Source organism: Ambystoma mexicanum, chromosome 13 (assembly GCF_040938575.1).
Source record: "Ambystoma mexicanum isolate Mex_15411 chromosome 13, UKY_AmexF1_1, whole genome shotgun sequence".
NCBI lineage: Eukaryota > Metazoa > Chordata > Amphibia > Caudata > Ambystomatidae > Ambystoma > Ambystoma mexicanum.
In genome coordinates this window covers 817,120,408-817,138,851 of record NC_090938.1, presented here as the reverse complement: position 1 = coordinate 817,138,851, position 18,444 = coordinate 817,120,408, and the positions used below count along the sequence as shown (strand labels likewise).

The 18,444-nt window shown below is 51.2% G+C and overlaps 1 protein-coding gene across 5 annotated transcripts in view; it reads right to left on the bottom strand.

Annotated features, from left to right (window-relative positions):
• The window catches only part of LOC138522059 (antigen peptide transporter 2-like), a 268,133-nt gene that overhangs the window by 127,251 nt on the left and 122,438 nt on the right, over positions 1-18,444 (bottom strand). For all 5 annotated transcript variants that reach the window (XM_069635292.1, XM_069635296.1, XM_069635293.1 and 2 more), the window contains exon 5: positions 11,094-11,299. In XM_069635292.1, coding sequence (XP_069491393.1) covers positions 11,094-11,299 — 206 coding nt within the window. The remainder of the gene's footprint in view (positions 1-11,093; positions 11,300-18,444) is intronic.

Here is an 18,444-nt window from a genome sequence, read left to right as displayed (position 1 = left end):
TTATGACAACAAGCCATTATACACTCTGGCATTTGTGAGATGTCCTCCCCAGAGGATGATACATACATACTGTCTCTCACCCCACGGATTCCTCTCACTCCCCCGGGCCCTTTCCCCTCCCAGGTGATCCTCCCGCAGAACACCAGCACCAAGGTCAGGATCAGGAAGCGTCTGCCTTTCCCTCGCCACCTGGGAGGAGACTTTAGGCAGGGGTTTAGTGAGGGATCTGTAGGATTCATCAAAACATGCATGGGGACCACAGGAAAGCAGTCCTAATTGCAGGTATATGCTGCCGATCCAGCCTGGGTCCATCAGTGTACGTCTATCCGCTCAGACTCTGCCCATGTCCTTCTTGACCATCTGATCAGTACCCGCTCCTGCTTTTCATATCTTTCCCTCAGTTCGGTATACTTTGCAGGTTGTTCGGCATTCAAAAACCCTCACTTTGGTCTCCAAAACCAACTTTCATAGTTTTCAGTTCTTTTGGCATTTCCTTATGCCTGCTTCCAGCCCCTATAGCGCCCCGTCTGAGTGTTCCCTTTTTTACACTCACTGTTATGCGGCCGCTCTGCCGGCGCCTGGTTTCTCTTCTCCGGCTTCCCTTTGCTCCACTTATACTTCTGGGAGCCCCAGCGAGCAGCGCTCGCCTTCCTCAAACCTTGCTGCAGCGGCGTTCGGGAGATCTGTGTCCCACAGCTCTGTCTGTGGACACACGGCAAGGGGAACTGCTGGTGTCTCGACCCTCTCACGGCCCGCTCAGGCCCTGGCATCTCTTACCCTTCTGCAGCACACAGCGTCCTTCTCGCCGGCCCCTCTCCAGCCTGCACCACGTTTGCCAGCCGCGTCAGTCTCTCCAGGTGGATTTCTCTCTTTGTTTCTCAGGCAGTCTCTCCTTTTATGCACCTGAAGCCTGTTAAATGGTTGCATGTGCAAGTCCTTTACCTTATTTGCCCTACCATAATTTAGCCAATTTGCAGGAAAAGCCTGACTATTGCAATGGTACTCCTCCACAGTCATCTTCCTCGTCTCAGTACCAAAGTGATGTGAATGAATGGAAGTGTGCATAACTCCCAGGTGCCCCCTCCTCGTCCCAGTCTTAGAGTGATATAGCTGCAGGACATTTGGTGTATTAAAAGAAGTAAAGACTGACAATACCCTACGAAGGCAAGGGGAGGGCAGGATTCCGATATTTCTCTGCATTGACAAGAGGAGGTTGATGTGTATTTAACCTGCTTAAGTAAGGAAGTGTCCTCCCAGTTGATCTTCCTCCTCACAGTATAATAATGGCATTTCCAAGGGTCATTTTGAAATGAAGGGAAGGGGTAGGGTTGACAGTAACCTATAAATCCTCCCTCGCATATCCACCCCCAGGGTCAGGATCCAAAAGCGATGGCCACCTGAGCAGGGGATGTCGGGGGGAAAAGGAAGTGAGGACGCCCTCAGGTTCCTCACAGCACACACAGTAAGACACCAAGAATTGCCCTTAGACAGTAGTATACGAAAATATACAATGTATTAGGCCCAAGAATAAACACAAGTGAATAATGAAATGCACAGTAAAATCACCACTCAAACACACTTTGTAAAATGTATACAGTCACTGATGTCAATGTGGTAAAGTGCAGATTCCCGCCAAAACCTGTAAGGGAAAAGGGCAGGCAAACTTTATAGCATCAGCAATCTTCAGAGATGGATAACCCTAACTTAATAAGTGCAGCCCTACGATGTATGGAGCCTTGTGCTCAATGTTCGATGTGTGCGTAAAAGTGCTTGGTCGTGCATAAAGTCACAAAGTACAGCTTCTAAGGAGCTGGCAAAGTTAGGGGCAGGATTGTGAAGGGTGAAAACAGGCTCCAAAAGTCGGGGGAGGATATGCTCCGATGAACAAAGCTATTCCCAACTTTCCAAGGACTTTTGGAAGCAGAGGCTACCCAAGCCAATGAGAGGACCACAAGGGATCCTCTGTGTGTAAAATACAGTGAACGTACAAGGGGCCACCGGTAAGTGGTTTCAGTACTCCCCGCCCTTAGCTTAGTCCGGGTCCAAACTTGGCAAGTCTGGAGAGGGTCGCCTGAGGTAGGATTTCTCCCCCTTGATTAGGCTTCAAAGTGCACAGGCGCTGCGTGTGCAGATGTGGGTGCAGTTTGCACCAGGAGCTGTATCTCTCGTTTCGGTTGAAGAACAAAGAAAACACTGATGCAGCTGGTCTCCGGGCACAAGAAGGAACACGGGGAAACCGCCTTCAGCGACCATCAGTGTCGCACAGTGACGCAGGGGAACCCAACTCTCACGATCTGACGCACGCTTCTCTCTCACGGCCCAAAGCAGCTTGGAAATTTGGCAAGAAGGTGCTTTGCAGTGCAAGCTAGGATTCTCCAAAGGCCTATGGGAAAAGTCGATGAGACAACGCTCCTGCACATGTGCCAAGGTTCGAGCTGCACAGTCCACTGGATGGCCCATGGACACTTCTGAACAAGCTCTTTTGCAGGGCAACCAGGAGGCATCGAGAGTGAATGGTGCCACCACTCCAAGGGGTTAAAGCACCTTCACAGGTCTTCGGAGATTGAGTGCAAAGCAGGGCTCTGCCCGGACAACAGCAGGCTCAGGGTACCAACCTTCTTCAGCGTGATTCTGGATAGTCCTTGGGTCCGTTTGGCTCTTCTGGCACAAGTAGTGTGGATTGTGACCAGATACTCCCAGCCCACTTCCTGGGTACTGTAAGGAACTCATGGTGGCAAAAGTAAAGACATGCACGTGAGCACAGTTCAAAGGTGTTTATTAAACTATATAAATAGATTGAAAAAATGCCTAATCTAAAACCTAAATCTAAGATGGGAGCAAGCTACAACCATCAAATAATAGGGCAGTCCTAGTGGTGTCTGGCCAAATAAAAGGGCTTATACTAAAAAAAACTATTGGTAATCCTTACAACTAAATACAAAAAGAGTGTGGGGTAAGGTTCACAAGAAATAAAGAAGTGTTCACAAATGATAAGTCAGGATGTAGTAGCCGGGGGTCTCCCTTCCCCACATTTTGAGCACAGGACAAGGCGAGACTCCTGAGCAGAGCACACACGCGCAAGCTTTCTCAGCATGAGACTGCAGTTCCGTTCCCCGGTATCAGGACCTTCGATGGGTAAGTCTCTTTTCTACAATATGTCCCTTGCCCCCAAGGACCTGATTAGTTCAAAATAACAAACAAAAAGTTCCTTTCTGTATGTATGTTGGGTGATGCCTTTTCACCCCTGGGTCCCCCTCTTCCGGGCTCAGGCCCCTCTTGAATATCAGTCTGCCTCCATCTGGTTCACTCTGGCTTGTATTCAAAGGATTTCTTGGTTGCATTCACGTGTCGGTGGGTGATGATGTTTCACCCCTGTATCCCCCTCTTCTGGGCTCAGACCCCTCTGGAATAGCAGCCTCCCTCTGTCGGGTTCACTACGGCTCTCATTCACACGCTTTCTCCTTTCTTATTCACACTCTTTGGTTGACTGCTTTTCACCCTGGGATCCCCCTCCTCCAGGCTCACACCCTTCTTGAATGTTAGCCTCCTTCTGTCGAGTTCACTATGGCTTGGTGTCCAAAACAATGTCCCCTTTCGCACTCACAAGTCTTAATTTCATTTTAAACAGTTCACTGTGGACATCCGTCTGTTGGGTCTACTCTTGTCAACACACTGTTCATTGGAACTTCAGGCCCCTTTCTATTGGCATCCCTCCATCGGATTCACTCTTGCCAATTCTTTGCCAATCATACAGTTCTTTCTCTTGAACTCACTATACGGGATTCATTTCCCTTAGCTTTCCAATCACGTGCAGGTCACAGACTTTCAACTGTACAGGGGTTTTTGCTAGACCCCTGTATGACCACTTTGACCTTTTCCTTGCGGCTCTCCTAAGGCCTTGTGGTTTCAGTAGTTTCAACAAATGTGGGATCAGCCAGAGTCTCTCGAGTGAGCACCCACGTGATGCCGGACCCCTCTGCAGCTAGATTTCCTTTAATGTTAACAGTTCTTTGAACTGTCCTCAATTTGCCACTTTGCAACTTTCGTTCACCCAGTTCGGTTTCTTATCGGTTCTCCCCTCGACTCACCGGCTGTGATGAACCGCTTGGCTTTTGTTGTATCTGGAGTCAAGGATGGTACCACGGTAGCAGGTGTGACTCTGTTCTGCTCATCAGCGTAGGCATACTCTGTGTACCGTTGACATCTGCTGCAACACACACTGGCTATTGTTCATGGTCTTACGATTCCTCCCACTGAGGCTTTGCGGGTCTGGGTCGGAAAGGGCGAGGACGCTTCTCTCCTGGTCACCCTTTCGATTTTCACCACCTTTTTCCTCCTCTTGAACTGCCGTGCTTGGATAGCTGTCGTGTCATGTGGTCTGCCTTGCTCATATAGTGTACTCTTGTGCTCCACGTTTTATCCCTGTGGGGAAGGGAAAGGGCCGTCAGGTGTGTGTGATTCTGGTCAATTGCCTGACCCTTGTGTTGGGACATTTCAGGTAAACGGTTCTGGAGTTAGTCTGTTGTCTTTCGTAATGTGTGAAAGTGTTTGTACCTCCAACCTCGGAATGACCCTCATTGTGTTTTAGGAGCCAGGTTTTGAGTGTTCTGCGGATGGATACGTGGGAGGGATCGGATCTGATGGCTAACGGGAGGGCACTCCATTCTTTGGTAGCAACGGCAGGGAAGTTGCGGCCCCCCGGCCTTATCTCTCTTGAATTTTGGCACAGTGAGGAGATGGGCAGTGGAGACGCGAGTAGGTATGATCGTTTGGGATGATGCAAGTATGTTAGAGAGGTATTTTGGAGCCGTGTTGGCCAGGCATTTGTGAGTGATCAACATCGTTTTGTACCTAATCCTGTCCTGGACCGGTAGCCCAAGTACTTTGCGTCTCGTTTCGGAGATGGGCTCTCTCTTGGGGATATTTAAGGCTGCTTGTGGGGCGTTGTTTTGTGGGACCTGAAGTGTTTTGATGTTACTGATTGAAGCTCCAGCGAGAATGTTAAAGTAGTCGAGCTTGGACAGGATGAGGGCTCTGGCGAGGGTCATGAAACTGTCTGGTAAGGTCTGCATGCATTAATGAGCTTAGCAGTGTATGCTGACGATGAAATAGTTGTGTTGACTTGAGAGGGAAAGTGATGAGTCGAGGGACACTTCCAAGGTTTTTACCTCTTTCAGGATGGTGATGGTTTTACCGTCTATTGTGAAGATTTCGTATTTTGGGTCGAGTTTTCTTAGGCATGTTTTGGTGCCTACCAGTAGCAGCTCGGTTCTGTCATCGTTTAGACATAATTCATGTAGAGCCATCCAGTTTGGATGATCTGATAAATGTTGTTGAGTGTGGTAGAATCCTTTTCGTAGTTGCCTGTGATATGGAGTAAGATCTGCATGTCATCCACATAGTTAGTGTAAGACTCTCCGAGTTCATCTAGGCGGTTGAACAGGGGCTTAGTGAAGATATTATATAGTGTAGGTGACACGCAGGATCCTTGGGGTACACCACAGAGAACTGGGGCAGGAGTGGCATTTGCTGTGTTGGAGAAGACTCTCATTGTTCATTCTGAGAGGAATGATTCTATTCAAGTTATGGCTTTTGAGGACAAATGGGCTGCGCTAGATAAGTGACGGCACAGGATTGTGTGGTTCACTAAGTCAAAGGCCGCCGAGAGGTTAAGGAGAAGTAAGATAGGTATGTTTCCATTGTCAATGATGGCGTCCATTTGGTTTTTGAGGACGAGAGCGCAGTTTCTGTGCCATGCCTAGGTCGGAAACCCGATTGGGGTAGGCCCAGGAGGTTGTTTGTTTTGAGGTGTTCTTGTATTTGAAGGTAGGCGGCTCGGTCAAGGATTTTCAGGAGGAAGGGGACGTGGTGTTGGGACGGTAGTTGGTCGGGATGGTCGGGTCAAGCGATGGATTTTTTTAAGAGTGGGAGGACCCAAGCATCTTTTAGATTATAAGGCATGGTGCCATGTGTGACGGAATTGTTGATGAGGGAGGTGATAAATGGAGCGAGCTTGGTGATACAGTCTTTGATGAACGGAGCGGGGCAGATGTCGCCTTGGCATCCGGAAGGTTTAAGGCTGGAGATGATCTTGGTGAACTCTGGTGTTAGCGATTCGCTCGTTGTACGTTAGGCCTTTCACCTGGAGTACAGTTTGCTTGTATTTTTTTAGCAGAGGTGAGGAAGAGTTCTCTACTGGCTTTAGTAGGTGAGATTTCCCATGAGGACTCAGCGGCTTGTTTGATGCATCTTAAGTGTTTGAGGCTGGGTGTATACCAGGAGTGGAGATGGGCTGCTGGTTTGGGTTTGCAAAGTCTCAGTGGTGCTATTTTGTCGAGAGCCTGTAGGAGCGTGGCATTGTAAAGCTCTACCATGTAGGCTGGGTTGGCAGTTGAGTGGGTGTAATTTGTAATTGGTCGCAACAAGGGGAGCATGTTGGTGCAGTTAATATTGCGTGTGTTTCTCGTAAGTGATGCTGGGCAAGTTGAGGAGCGGTTTTGAGCGGGTTTTGAGCAGGGTGGTGAAGGTAATGACGTTATGGTCAGACCAAGGGCAAGGAGAGTTAGCTGCGATACAAGTCGACCCATTCAGGTCAGCAAGCCAGTCTAGGGTTAGGCCTTTGTCGTGGGTGGCAAGATCAATGCACTGGGTGAATCCTAGAGAAGCAATTGTGTTGTGTATGGCAGAGGCATTGATGCCAAAGCTGTCATTGAGGCCTAAATTGAAGTCACCTAGAATGATGATTCTTGAGGTAGTCTTGGTATTATTGGATAGGAGGAGGGCTATATCCTCATCGAAGCATTGGAGAGGGTCTGGGGTCTGTATATGAGGTGGAAGGTAAGTGAGGCAGTGTTATGGAGCGAGAGTTTAAGTGAGAGTAGTTCGCCTGATGGGAGAAGTTGGCTTGGTAGTTCTCTGATGGGCAGATTGGATTTCGCGATGCGATCAGACCGCTGCTATTGTCTTTCCTAGATAGGAAACCCCATCCTAGAAACAGGGCTAGTTCAGGGATTTTGTTAATAAAACCTCCGTTAACCATTCGGAAACTGGTGAACAAGGAGGGTAAAGTATTGGTAAAAAGCAAATTTTGGGAATTCTGTAACAGCCTATAAATTCAATTTTATCAAAGCATCTTGCAATGGATTATGTAGCAATTAAAATATGGTCTGGCCATGAGCAATATGTTGACCTTTTATCTTCACCCTACAGTTGTTGCCTGTTTTTTTCCATATTTGGGAAGTGGGAAAAGAGTGAAAACCATCAAATACTCAGCTTTTGTGAATTACGAGAAATGTAATCTCCCATTCATTTTATGTTCAGTTGTTTGCACATTAGATCCAAATATTTCTTTCCGATTATTAGTAAAGTTGTAAAGTTGCTATCAGAAAATTGGCAGATTCTTACAAACATTGTAGAAGCTCGGCTAATTACCTGAAATTATACATTGTATGGCACGCATGGAGTCATCAAGGAAAGATAGTCAATAAGAACTTGTCTTCTGTATGGATCTCATATATTCTAACTGTATAGCAGTTGTTTTAAATTGCAAATATAATTGATTTGAAATATGTATTTATTGATTGTACATATATGAATGTCATGTTTGTTCTTAACTAAATGCACTTTATGGAATATGTGATATTAGAATCATCTATTCATTTGTTTTACAATTTTGTCTTACATTTTGCTTTTATAATGTAAAATTGTTACATGAATTTGGGGCGTTTACTAGATGTGAGGAAAATCATGTGCGAGAGGATGTCACCAGGACGACACATGGATGGAAACAAAGCTAGTGTGATGTGTGTACTACCGCAGGGTAGTGCGGAAGATTGTGTGGGTCTGGAGATATCCTCATGACTCATGGAGTAAGACCCAGCTAGTGGGATATGTGTACTACAGCATGGTAGTGTGGAGGATTGTGTGGGGCAGGGGATGTCCTCATGATTAATGGAGGAAGAACAAGCTAGTGGGATGTGTGGACTACAGCAGGGTAGTGTGGAAGATTGTGTGGGTCTGGAGATATCCTCATGACTCATGGAGCAAGACCAAGCTAGTGGGATATGCGTACTACCATAGGGTAGTGTGGAAGATTGTGTGGGTCTGGGGATGTCCTCGGGACTCATGGAGGAAGACCAGGCTAGATGTATGTACTACCAAAGGGTAGTGTGGAAGATTGTGAGGATCAGGAAATGCGATCATGACTCATGTAGGAAGACCAAGCTCGTGTGATGTGTGTACTACCGCAGGCTAGTGTGGAAGATTGTGTGGGGCAGGGGATGTCCTCATGACTCATGGAGGAAGACCCAGCTAGTGGGATGTGAGTACTACCACAGGGTAGTGTGGAACATGGTGTTGGTCTGGAGATATCCTCATGACTCATGGAGGAAAACCCAGCTAGTGGGATGCGTGAAATGCAGCAGGGTAGTGTGGAAGATTATGTGGGGCAGGGGATATCCTCATGACTCTTGGAGTAAGACCCAGCTAGTGGGATATGTGTACTACAGCAGGGTAGTGTGGAAGATTGTGTGGGGCAGGGGATGTCCTCATGACTCGTGGAGGAAAACCCAACCAGTGGAATGCACACAGTACCTTAGAGAAGTGTGTTAGATTGTGTGGGTCAGGGGATGTCCTCATGACACATGAAGGAAGACCCAGCTAGTGGGATGTGTGTACCACCACAGGGTAGTGTGGAACATTGTGTGGATCAGGGGATGTCCTCTTGACCCATGGAGGACGCAGCTATTGGAATGTGTGTACTACCGTAGGGTAGTGTGGCAGATTGTGCGGATCAGGGGATGTCCACATGACTCATAAAAGACCAAACTAGTGGGATGTGTGTACTACAGCAGGGTAGTGTGGAAGATTGTGTGGGTCTGAAGATATCCTCATGACTCATGGAAGAGGACCAAGCTAGTGGGATGTGTGTACTACAGCAGGGTAGTGTGGAAGATTGTGTGGGTCTGGAGATATCCTCATGACTCATGGAGTAAGACCAAGCTAATGGGATGTGTGTACTACAGCAGGGTAGTGTGGAAGATTGTGTGAGGCAGGGGATGTGCTCATGACCCATGTAGGAAGACCCAGCTAGTGGGAAGGGTGTACTATCTCAGGGCAGTGTGGAAGATTGTGTGGGTCTGGAGATATCCTCATGACTCATGGAGTAAGACCAAGCTAGTGGGATGTGTGTACTACAGCAGGGTAGTGTGGAAGATTGTGTGGGTCTGGAGATATCCTCATGACTTATGGAGGAAGACCCAGCTAGTGGGATGTGTGTAGTACCCTAGGGTAGTGTGGGGGCAGGGGATATCCTCATGACTCATGGAGAAAGACCCAGCTAGTGGGATGTGTGTACTACCACAGGGTAGTGTGGACCATTGTGTGGGGCAGGGGATATCCTCATGACTCATGAAGGAAGACCCAGCTAGTGGGATGAGTGTACTACCGCAGGGTAGTGTGGAAAATTGTGTGGGGCTGGACATATCCTCATGACTCATGGAGGAAGACCAAGATAGTGGGATATGTGTACTACCGCAGGGTATTGTGGAAGATTGTGTGGGTCTGGGGATGGCCTTTGTGACTCATGGAGGAAGACCAGGCTAGTCGGATGTGTGTAATACCACAGGGTAGTGTGGAAAATGATGTGGGGCAGGGGATGTGCTCATGACCCATGTAGGAAGACCCAGCTAGTGGGAAGGGTGTACTATCTCAGGGCAGTGTGGAAGATTGTGTGGGTCTGGAGATATCCTCATGACTCACGGAGGAAGAACAAGCTAGTGGGATGTGTGTACTACAGCAGGGTAGTGTGGAAGATTGTGTGGGTCTGGAGATATCCTCATGACTCCTGGAGGAAGACCCAGCTAGTGTGATGCACACAGTACCTTAGAGAAGTGTGTTAGATTGTGTGGGTCAGGGGATGTCCTCATGACACATGAAGGAAGACCCAGCTAGTGGGATGTGTGTACTACAGCAGGGTAGTGTGGAACATTGTGTGGGTCTGGAGATATCCTCATGACTCATAGAGTAAGACCAAGCTAGTGGGATGTGTGTAGTACCTTAGGGTAGTGTGGGGGCAGGGGATATCCTCATGACTCATGGAGAAAGACCCAGCTAGTGGGATGTGTGTACTACCACAGGGTAGTGTGGACCATTATGTGGGGCAGGGGATATCCTCATGACTCATGAGGGGAGACCCAGCTAGTGGGATGTGTGTACTACCGCAGGGTAGTGTGGGAAATTGTGTGGGTCTGGACATATCCTCATGACTCATGGAGGAAGACCAAGATAGTGGGATATGTGTACTACCGCATGGTATTGTGGAAGATTGTGTGGGTCTGGGGATGGCCTTTGTGACTCGTGGAGGAAGACCAGGCTAGTCGGATGTGTGTAATGCCACAGGGTAGTGTGGAAAATGATGTGGGGCAGGGGATGTGCTCATGACCCATGTAGGAAGACCCAGCTAGTGGGACGGGTGTACTATCTCAGGGCAGTGTGGAAGATTGTGTGGATCAGGGGATGTGCTCATGACTCAAGGAGGAAGACCCAGCAAGTGGAATGTGTGTACTACTGCAGGGTTTTGTGGAAGATTGTGTGGGTCTGGAGATATCCTCATGACTCATGAAGGAAGACACAGCTAGTGTGATGTATCCAGTACCCCAGAGTAGTGCATTAGATTGTGTGGGTCAGGGGATGTCCTCATGACTCATGGAGTAAGACCCAGCTAGTGGAATGTGTGCAGTCGTTCAGGGTAGTTTGGAAGATTGTGTGGGTCAGGGGAGATCCCCATAACCTGGACACATGGTGTAAGAGAAAGCTAGTGGCATGTGCACATTTCCTCGGTAGTGTGGAAGATTGTGTGTCTCTGGGGAGATCCCCAGGACACATGGAGGAGCACCCAGCTAGTGGGATGCACGCAGTACCCCAGAGTAGTGCGTTAGATTGTGTGGGTCAGGGGAGGTCCCCAGGACACATGGAGGAGCACCCAACTAGTGGGATGCACGCAGTACCCCAGAGCAGTGTGTTAGATTGTGTGGGTCAGGGGAGGTCCCCAAGACCCATGGAGGAAAACCCAGCCAGTAGAATGCATGCAGTACCTCAGAGAAGTGGGTGTACCCAGTCTGCACCAGTGCCGTTATCAGCAAGTCCAGGGAAGTTATCAATGTCAGCTGCCAGGAGATGTTGAGCATGAAGACGTATGTTGCGATCGCCTTCACCACACTGCGCAGGAAAATGTTCACATTAGCGGCGATGGATCGACTCATGCTGGCGGTGTCTGTGGAGAGTCGCGAGGTGATCTCCCCTGTACAGGGCCATCAAAGAAAGTGAGTCAGCACTCAAAACAAACTCACAACAATGCCTTTCCTTCCCCCCATATCCACACCAGGAGGCAAAACCTTGTTTGGATATGCAATTGTTTAGCTATGTTGCGGTCTGGTGCTCATTTGCTCAGCCCCGAGGATTCTCTAAAACTGAACCGCACATGTTGCTGAGGGCTGGGGTGACAATCCCCCAAAAGTAAGGAGAAGGCATACATTTCCTAAAGACTAAATGCGTCCACTATTTTGATATACGCACACACGCATCTACACACACACCGTAAGGGGAGCAAAGACATGAAGAAACCTTCTTAAACCCCTTATAACCTCTCCTGGCAGTTTGTTCTTTAACAGTCACCTCTTTTCATACAAACCCCCGGCCCTTTGTCTACTGTATGAGAAGGGTGCGGAGGCTGCCATCTTGCTTTCCCATACTACACTGTGTTTATATATATTGTGAGAAGTGTCCATGCAGCCACATCGTAGAGTGTAAACATTTCACAATTAACAGCCCATGGAGACAAGCGAGCACATTTATTTTGAATAAAGACAGTGAACCTCTTTAAAAAGATATCAAACATACAATCATGTTACATCAAATGAGTCAGCCATCTTTGCTGCTACTCCCAAGTATGGAAAATTGCAGGAGAGACAGAGAGAAGAAGAGAGAGAGGCAGAAAGAGAGAGAAAGAGAGAGCCGCAGAGAGACAGAGAGTTAGAAAGAAAGCAGTACAGAGCGAGAGAGAGAGAAAGAAAGAAAGAGAGAGAGAGAGAGAGAGAGAGAGAGAGACTGCAGATCATGAGTATGAATTCATGGAGGAGAGCAAGAGTGCCTAAACTTAGAGACCAACAGTGGTGTGGTCTAAGGGGCTGCCCCGAGCTAGTGGATGCTGCACTCAGAAGGAGGTCTACAGGGATCCTTAAACCGCCTCAACTGATTACCCACACTAAGGCACGAGGCAGAGACAGGAATGTTGTATGTGGCACACGCGGTGGAGAGGCATCACTCAGCACCTCGCCCCCAAAAACTGGAATGCCCTGCCCACCACACTAAGAAATGAAAGATCCTACTCCACCTTCCGCAAAAGGAACAAGTTACTTACCTGTAACTGTTGTTCTCCAGCATGAGTCTGGCATGGATTCACATGCTCATGAATATTCCCAGTAGTCAGGCCGGGAATCCTCGGTAAAGATAAAATCAGTATCAGTTTCGTTTCTGATCTGTCTTTCCTAGTAGTAACCAATCACTGATCTCTGGGTCATATTGCCCCCAGCCAATGACTGCCCTCTCCCTAAGCCCCGACTCTGGCAGCCATCCTCAGATTTGGTAGCACGCAAAGTGGCAGTATGACCAAGTGAAGAGCCGCAGAGGGGTAGGTGGGAGGGTTCGCATGTGAATCCATGCCAGACCCATGCTGGAGAATAACAGTTACAGGTAAGTAACTTGTTCCTTCTCCAGCATGGGGTCTGGCATGGATTCACATGCTCATGAATATAAGAATACATAGCAGTATACACATGCACAACCACGGGAGGTGGCAAAGGCTCAACATTAAGCATTACATCCAAAACTCAACATTAAGCAATTCTTACCTCCTCCTCAGGCTCAACTTAGGCAAATAGGTTGCGCAGCACTGCTTGGCCGACCCTGGACTCCTCCCTGGAGTCCCGATCGACGCAGTAGAATCTTGTGAAGGTGTGCGTCGACCTCCACATAGCAGCCCTGCAGATGTCCAGCAGGGGCACACCAGACAGGAACGCCGTGGTAGCAGTGATCGCTCTGGTCGAATGGGCTCTCGGGTGGCCAGGCAGCGGTCGGTTTGCCAACCGGTGACAGTGCATGATGCAGCCGGAGAGCCATCTGGAAATGGAAATCTTCGAGAGAGCCTTCCCTTGATTCACAGACCCAAAGTTCACAAACAGTTGTGACGTCTTCCAAAAAATCTTTGTGCGGTCCACGTAGAACTTCAGCGCTCTAGATACATCCAGCGAGTGCAAAGTCCTCTCGGCCGGCGTCGAAGGCGACGGGAAGAAAACTGGTAACACCAAGGGCTCGTTGAGGTGGAAGTGCGACGGCACCTTGGGCATGAAGGAGGGGTGCGTCCTCAGCACCACCCTCGTGTCATGAAAAGTCAAGTATGGAGGCTTGCAACATAGGGCCTGGATCTCTCCCACTCGTCGTGCGGAGGTGATGCCCACGAGGAACGCTGTCTCCCATGACAGGAAATTCAAAGGCGCCGAATGCATAGGCTCGAATGGGGCCCCCCATGAGCCTGGTCAGCACCACATTAAGCTCCCACGTGGGGGCAGGAGCCTTCACCAGCGGGAACGATCGGAATAGTCCCTTCATAAATTCCTTCACCAGGTGATGAGACCACAAGGACGCCCGTCCCGTAGTCCTGGTATATTGGGAGATGGCAGCCAGATGTATTTTGATGGAGGTGTGAGTCAGACCAGCTTTGGCCAGCGACAGTAGGTACGGCAGTACTTGAGGGGCCGTAATCCACAGAGGGTTAATCTTCTGTGCACGGCATCAGACAGAGAACCTCTTCCACTTATGACCGTAACACTTAAGAGTTCAGGACGCCTTGACTTTTGCAAGAACCTCTCTGCAGTCAGCCGGGATATTGTACCCTCCAAACTCTAGTGCTGCAGGAGCCAGGCCTGCAAGTTCAGCGGCTGTGGGTCGTGATGGAGAATGGCGCCTCCTTCTCTGGAGAGAAGATCTGCGTCCGCCAGCAGCTTGACTGGTGGGGACGTTGACAAATCCAGACGGTCCGGGAACCAGATCTGCCTCGGCCACGCCGGTGCGACGAGGATCATTCTGCACCTGGACTTCTTGAGCTGGTTGATGAGGCGGAGCAGCAACGGCAACGGAGGGAACGCGTATACAAACAAGCCGTCCCAGGGGAACGAGAAAGCCTCGCCCATGCTCCCCGCTGCGGGAACCTGCTGGCGAACCTCTGGCACTTGGAGTTTGTCGCCGTCGCGAAAAGGTCGATCCGGGGTTTGCCCCATCGTCGAAAGAGCCGATCCACCTGGTCCTGACGTAGTTCCCACTCGTGGCACGAGCGCAGCTCCCTGCTGAGTGAGTCGGCGATGGTGTTTTTTATTCCTACCAAGAGGAAGGGAACCAGAAACATCCCCTGGGCGACGGCCCAGTGCCACAGATCCTGGGCCTCCTTGGATAGGGCTGGGGATCTGGTGCCCCCCTGCTTCCGTATGTAGAACATCGTGGTGGTGTTGTCGGTGAAGATCCTCACCACTTTGTCCTTGAGGGACGGAAGGAACGACTTGAGCGCCAGAACACTGCTCGGAGCTCCAGAATGTTGATGTGGAGAGACCTCTCCTCCGGAAGCCAAAGGACTCTTGCGTGGAGATCTCCGGTGTGGGCCCCCCAACCCTCCAGGGATGCGTCCGTCGTCACCGTCTCCTGAACGCCGGGGTTTGAAAGTCCGTGCCTGTAGTGAGGTGAGCACAGGTACCCCAACATAGGATCGCCTGACGGAACTCCTCGTCGAGAGGGATCCTGTCCTCGAAGCAGCCCGTCGCCTGAAACCAGCGGGCGTCGAGGAACTCCTGTAGCGGACGCATCCAAAGTCTGCAAAGGGGTACCAGATAGATGCATGAGGACATCATCCCGAGGAGGGACTTGATGTACCTCACCCTGGCCACGTCCGTGGCTAGCAGGCGCCGCACCTTGCCCAGGATGGTCTTCGTCCTCTCCTCTGACGGGGAAGCCAATTGCCCCACTGTATCGAGCTTCGCTCCCAGAAACAGTGCTACTTGCGACGGAACCAGGTGGGATTTGGGGTAGTTGATGGAGAACCCCAGTTCCGTGAGCAGCCGGACGGTCCTCGCTGTGTGTTCGACGGCGAGTTCTCTTGTCCTTGCCCGGATTAGCCAGTCGTCCAGGTAGGGGTAGACGTGAAGCCCCTGCAGGCGCAGCCGCGCCGGCACTAGTGCCAGGCACTTGGTGAATACCCTGGGTGCCGACTTTAATCCGAAGGGTAGGGCTCTGAATTGGTAGTGGCGTCCCTGAACCACGAACCTGAGAAACTTCCTGTGCCCTTTTAGAATGGGGGTGTGGAAGTAAGCATCCTCCAGGTCCAACGACGATAGGAAGTCGCCCTCCTCCAGCTGTCCCAGCGCGTGCTGGAGGGTGACCATCCTGAATTTCTGCACCTTGATGTATTTGTTTAACCGACGCAGGTCCAGGATGGGGCGCCAACCGCCTGTCTTCTTTCTGATGAGGAAGTACCTTGAGTACACTCCGGAGCCCCGGAGCCTCCTGGGGACGAGCTCGATGGCACCTTTCTTGAGCATCGCCCTTACCAGCAACAGCAGTTGAGGGATGTGATTCTCCTTCCTGGCCACAGGAGGAATGTGAGGGCACTTCTTTTGGAATTCCAGCGAGTGCCCGTTGGCCAGAGTGTCCAGCACCCAACGGTCGGTGGAGATGGACTCCCACACGCTGACGAACTTCGTCAGCCGGCCTCCCACCGGGGTGCTTCGGTGGGGGCCCAACGACACGGCCGGATCAGTCTTGCTTGGAGTCGGCCTTGCCGCCTTGGCCTCCTCGGCGACGACGGCGGGATCCCCCTTGCTTGCCGTGACCTCTGTAGGCCTTCTGGGAAGAGGAGCGGGCGGCCTGGCGGTAAGTGGAAGAGCCACCGCTAGATCCTTTGGAGGCACCCTGTCTGCCTCCGGAGCTCCGAAAGGGCCGTCGTTGTTGAAGTACCCCTAGGGCCCAGGCTGTCTCCGAGTCGGTCTTGATGGCCTGGAGAGACTCATCCACCGCCTTACCAAAAAGGTTGTTGCCGTCGAACGGCATATCCAACACTCTGGTCTGGACGTCCTGGAGAAAGTCTGTCGCCTTGAGCCATACTCGTCGTCGGAGGCAAACTCTGTTGCCCAATTGGCGAAATCCAGTATCGGCAATGTCCGTTGCCACCGTTATGGCGTGATCCGATGCCACCTCGCCTTCCTGCAGAATTTGTAGGGCCTCCGCCCTCTTGTCGTCAGATAGAAAGAACCAGAGCTCCCTGTCGTAGCAGGCCACGATCGCTAAGGCACTGGCCGCCTTAATCGTCGTCACCGCCGACGAGATGACTCGTCGTCCCATGGAGTCCAACTTCTTGCCCTCGCTGTCCGGCGGGGAAGTGGAAGTTGAAGCCGCCGCACCCGCTGCTTTCTTCTTAGCCGATGCCGAGACGACAGAGTCCGGCGTGGGCTGGGCCCTGAGGCACAAGGGGGCGGCATCGGGGACCTGGTACTTCTTCTCGTACCTGTCCCTCTTGGCGGGTGTCGTGGAAGGGTTCTTGAGGACAGCAAGCCCCTCGTCCCAGATGTCGTCGAGCAAAGTCACTGTGAGGACCGTCTTCCTCTTGGCCTCTCGTCGTTGGTAAAGAAACCCTTCCTTTTTTTGTTCTTCAAGGCAGAGCTGAAAGAGCTCGGATGCCCTGGTTATCATGGCGTGAAAGGAGCCAATTTCGTCGGCTGGAGAAGCCCGGGGGGGGGGGGGGTGATGACGGGATGTCCGCTGTGTCATCGCCGCCGTCGTCGTCCGTCCCCGTCGCTGTATTCATCGCCGTATCCTCTCTAGGGTCCGGCGAGGGGGTTGAGGGGTCCACAGGCCTCGCGGGCATGAAGGGCAGAGAGGGGTGGACTCTCCTCCGCTTGTTCGGATGGTTTACCGACGGGCCTGGTACTGGATCTTCTGTCGGGGTCTGTGGTAATCTCGTCCTTATCTCGGTACATAAGGATTGGATCGCCAACAAAATGGCTGCTGAGCTATCCTGGGGCTCGGGTAATGGCTGCGACGGATGGGGTGGCCGCTTCACTGGGCCCTCTTCGTCGCCATCGTCGCTCTCTTCGATCACGTCAGCGGGGACCGTCCCCTGGGATCGAACCTTCTCGAACCTCTCGTTGAGGCCTATGAACCTCTCGTTGAGGCCCTTCTCGGTTTCCACGAGCTCCTCCTCAGAGGCTGATTCCGAGTCTGTAATGGCCACCGCCCTCCCCCCCCTCTTTTTCCGCCGGGGACTTCACGGGGGTCTTAACGATGGGCTGGAAAGAGGATTTCCTCCGCGGTGGCAGGGAAACTCTGGGCCCAGAGGCCGATTCCACTGGCGTAGTCTCAGCCGGCTTCGCTAGGGTCGCAGCGACCACTTCGATAGAGGCTTTTGCCGGCTGGATCAAAGCCCTCACCACCTTAGGTGCGTCCTGGGCCTTCGCCTTGTGGGGAGAGTCAGCGCCTCGCTCCCCCTTCGAGATCGACCGGGGCCACTCCAGCAGCTTACCCGGGTTCTCGGACTTCCTCTTCCCCGAACCAGAGCGCTGGCTCGTGGTTGAACATGCCAGGGAAGTCGCGCCCTGCCTGGCAGCCGAAGAGCTTGACCTTTCGGCGCTCCCGGTGCCCACGGACTCGCGGTGCTTGGCCTTCTGTTGGGCCCCTGTCGCTGGGGCGCCCTCACAGGACTTAGAAGCCCGCTCAGACTTTTTCTTCACCTTCTCACCTGCTGTGCCCTTCTCCAGCCAGGCGGCGAGGTGGGAACGACGATCTTGTTTGGTCCGTTCCGAAAGGTTCTTGCAGAACGCACAGTCCTTCTCCACGTGCATCTTGTCCTCATGAAGGCAGTAGAGACATCGCGAATGCTCGTCCTCCTTGAAAACGTTTTGTAATCCGCATCCAGGGCAGCACCTGAACAGCTTGGATCCGGGCGTCGAGCTTCCCTTTCCTGGGCCATGTCCGTTGAGGTAGGCCGCAGATCTTCCGGAATCCTCCAAGAAGCGTAAACTCGACGAAAACTTCACCTTTGAGGGGCGTAGAAGAATTCCGAAATGGGTCCCCGTTATCGGAAGTAGAAACGGTGGAGCTTGAGGCTCGATTAAACCAAAAAAATTAGAAAATCTCCTGAAAACGCAGCAAAAACTCGAGAGCTAAAGCACGAGAACTCCCAACACTTGAGCGTGCGGTAAAAATCTGAGGATGGCAGCCAGAGGCGGGGTTTTAGGGAGAGGGCAGTCATTGGCTGGGGGCAGTATGACCCAGATATCAGTGATTGGTTACTACTAAGAAAGACAGATCAGAAACAAAACTATTACTGATTTTTTCTTTACAGAGGAT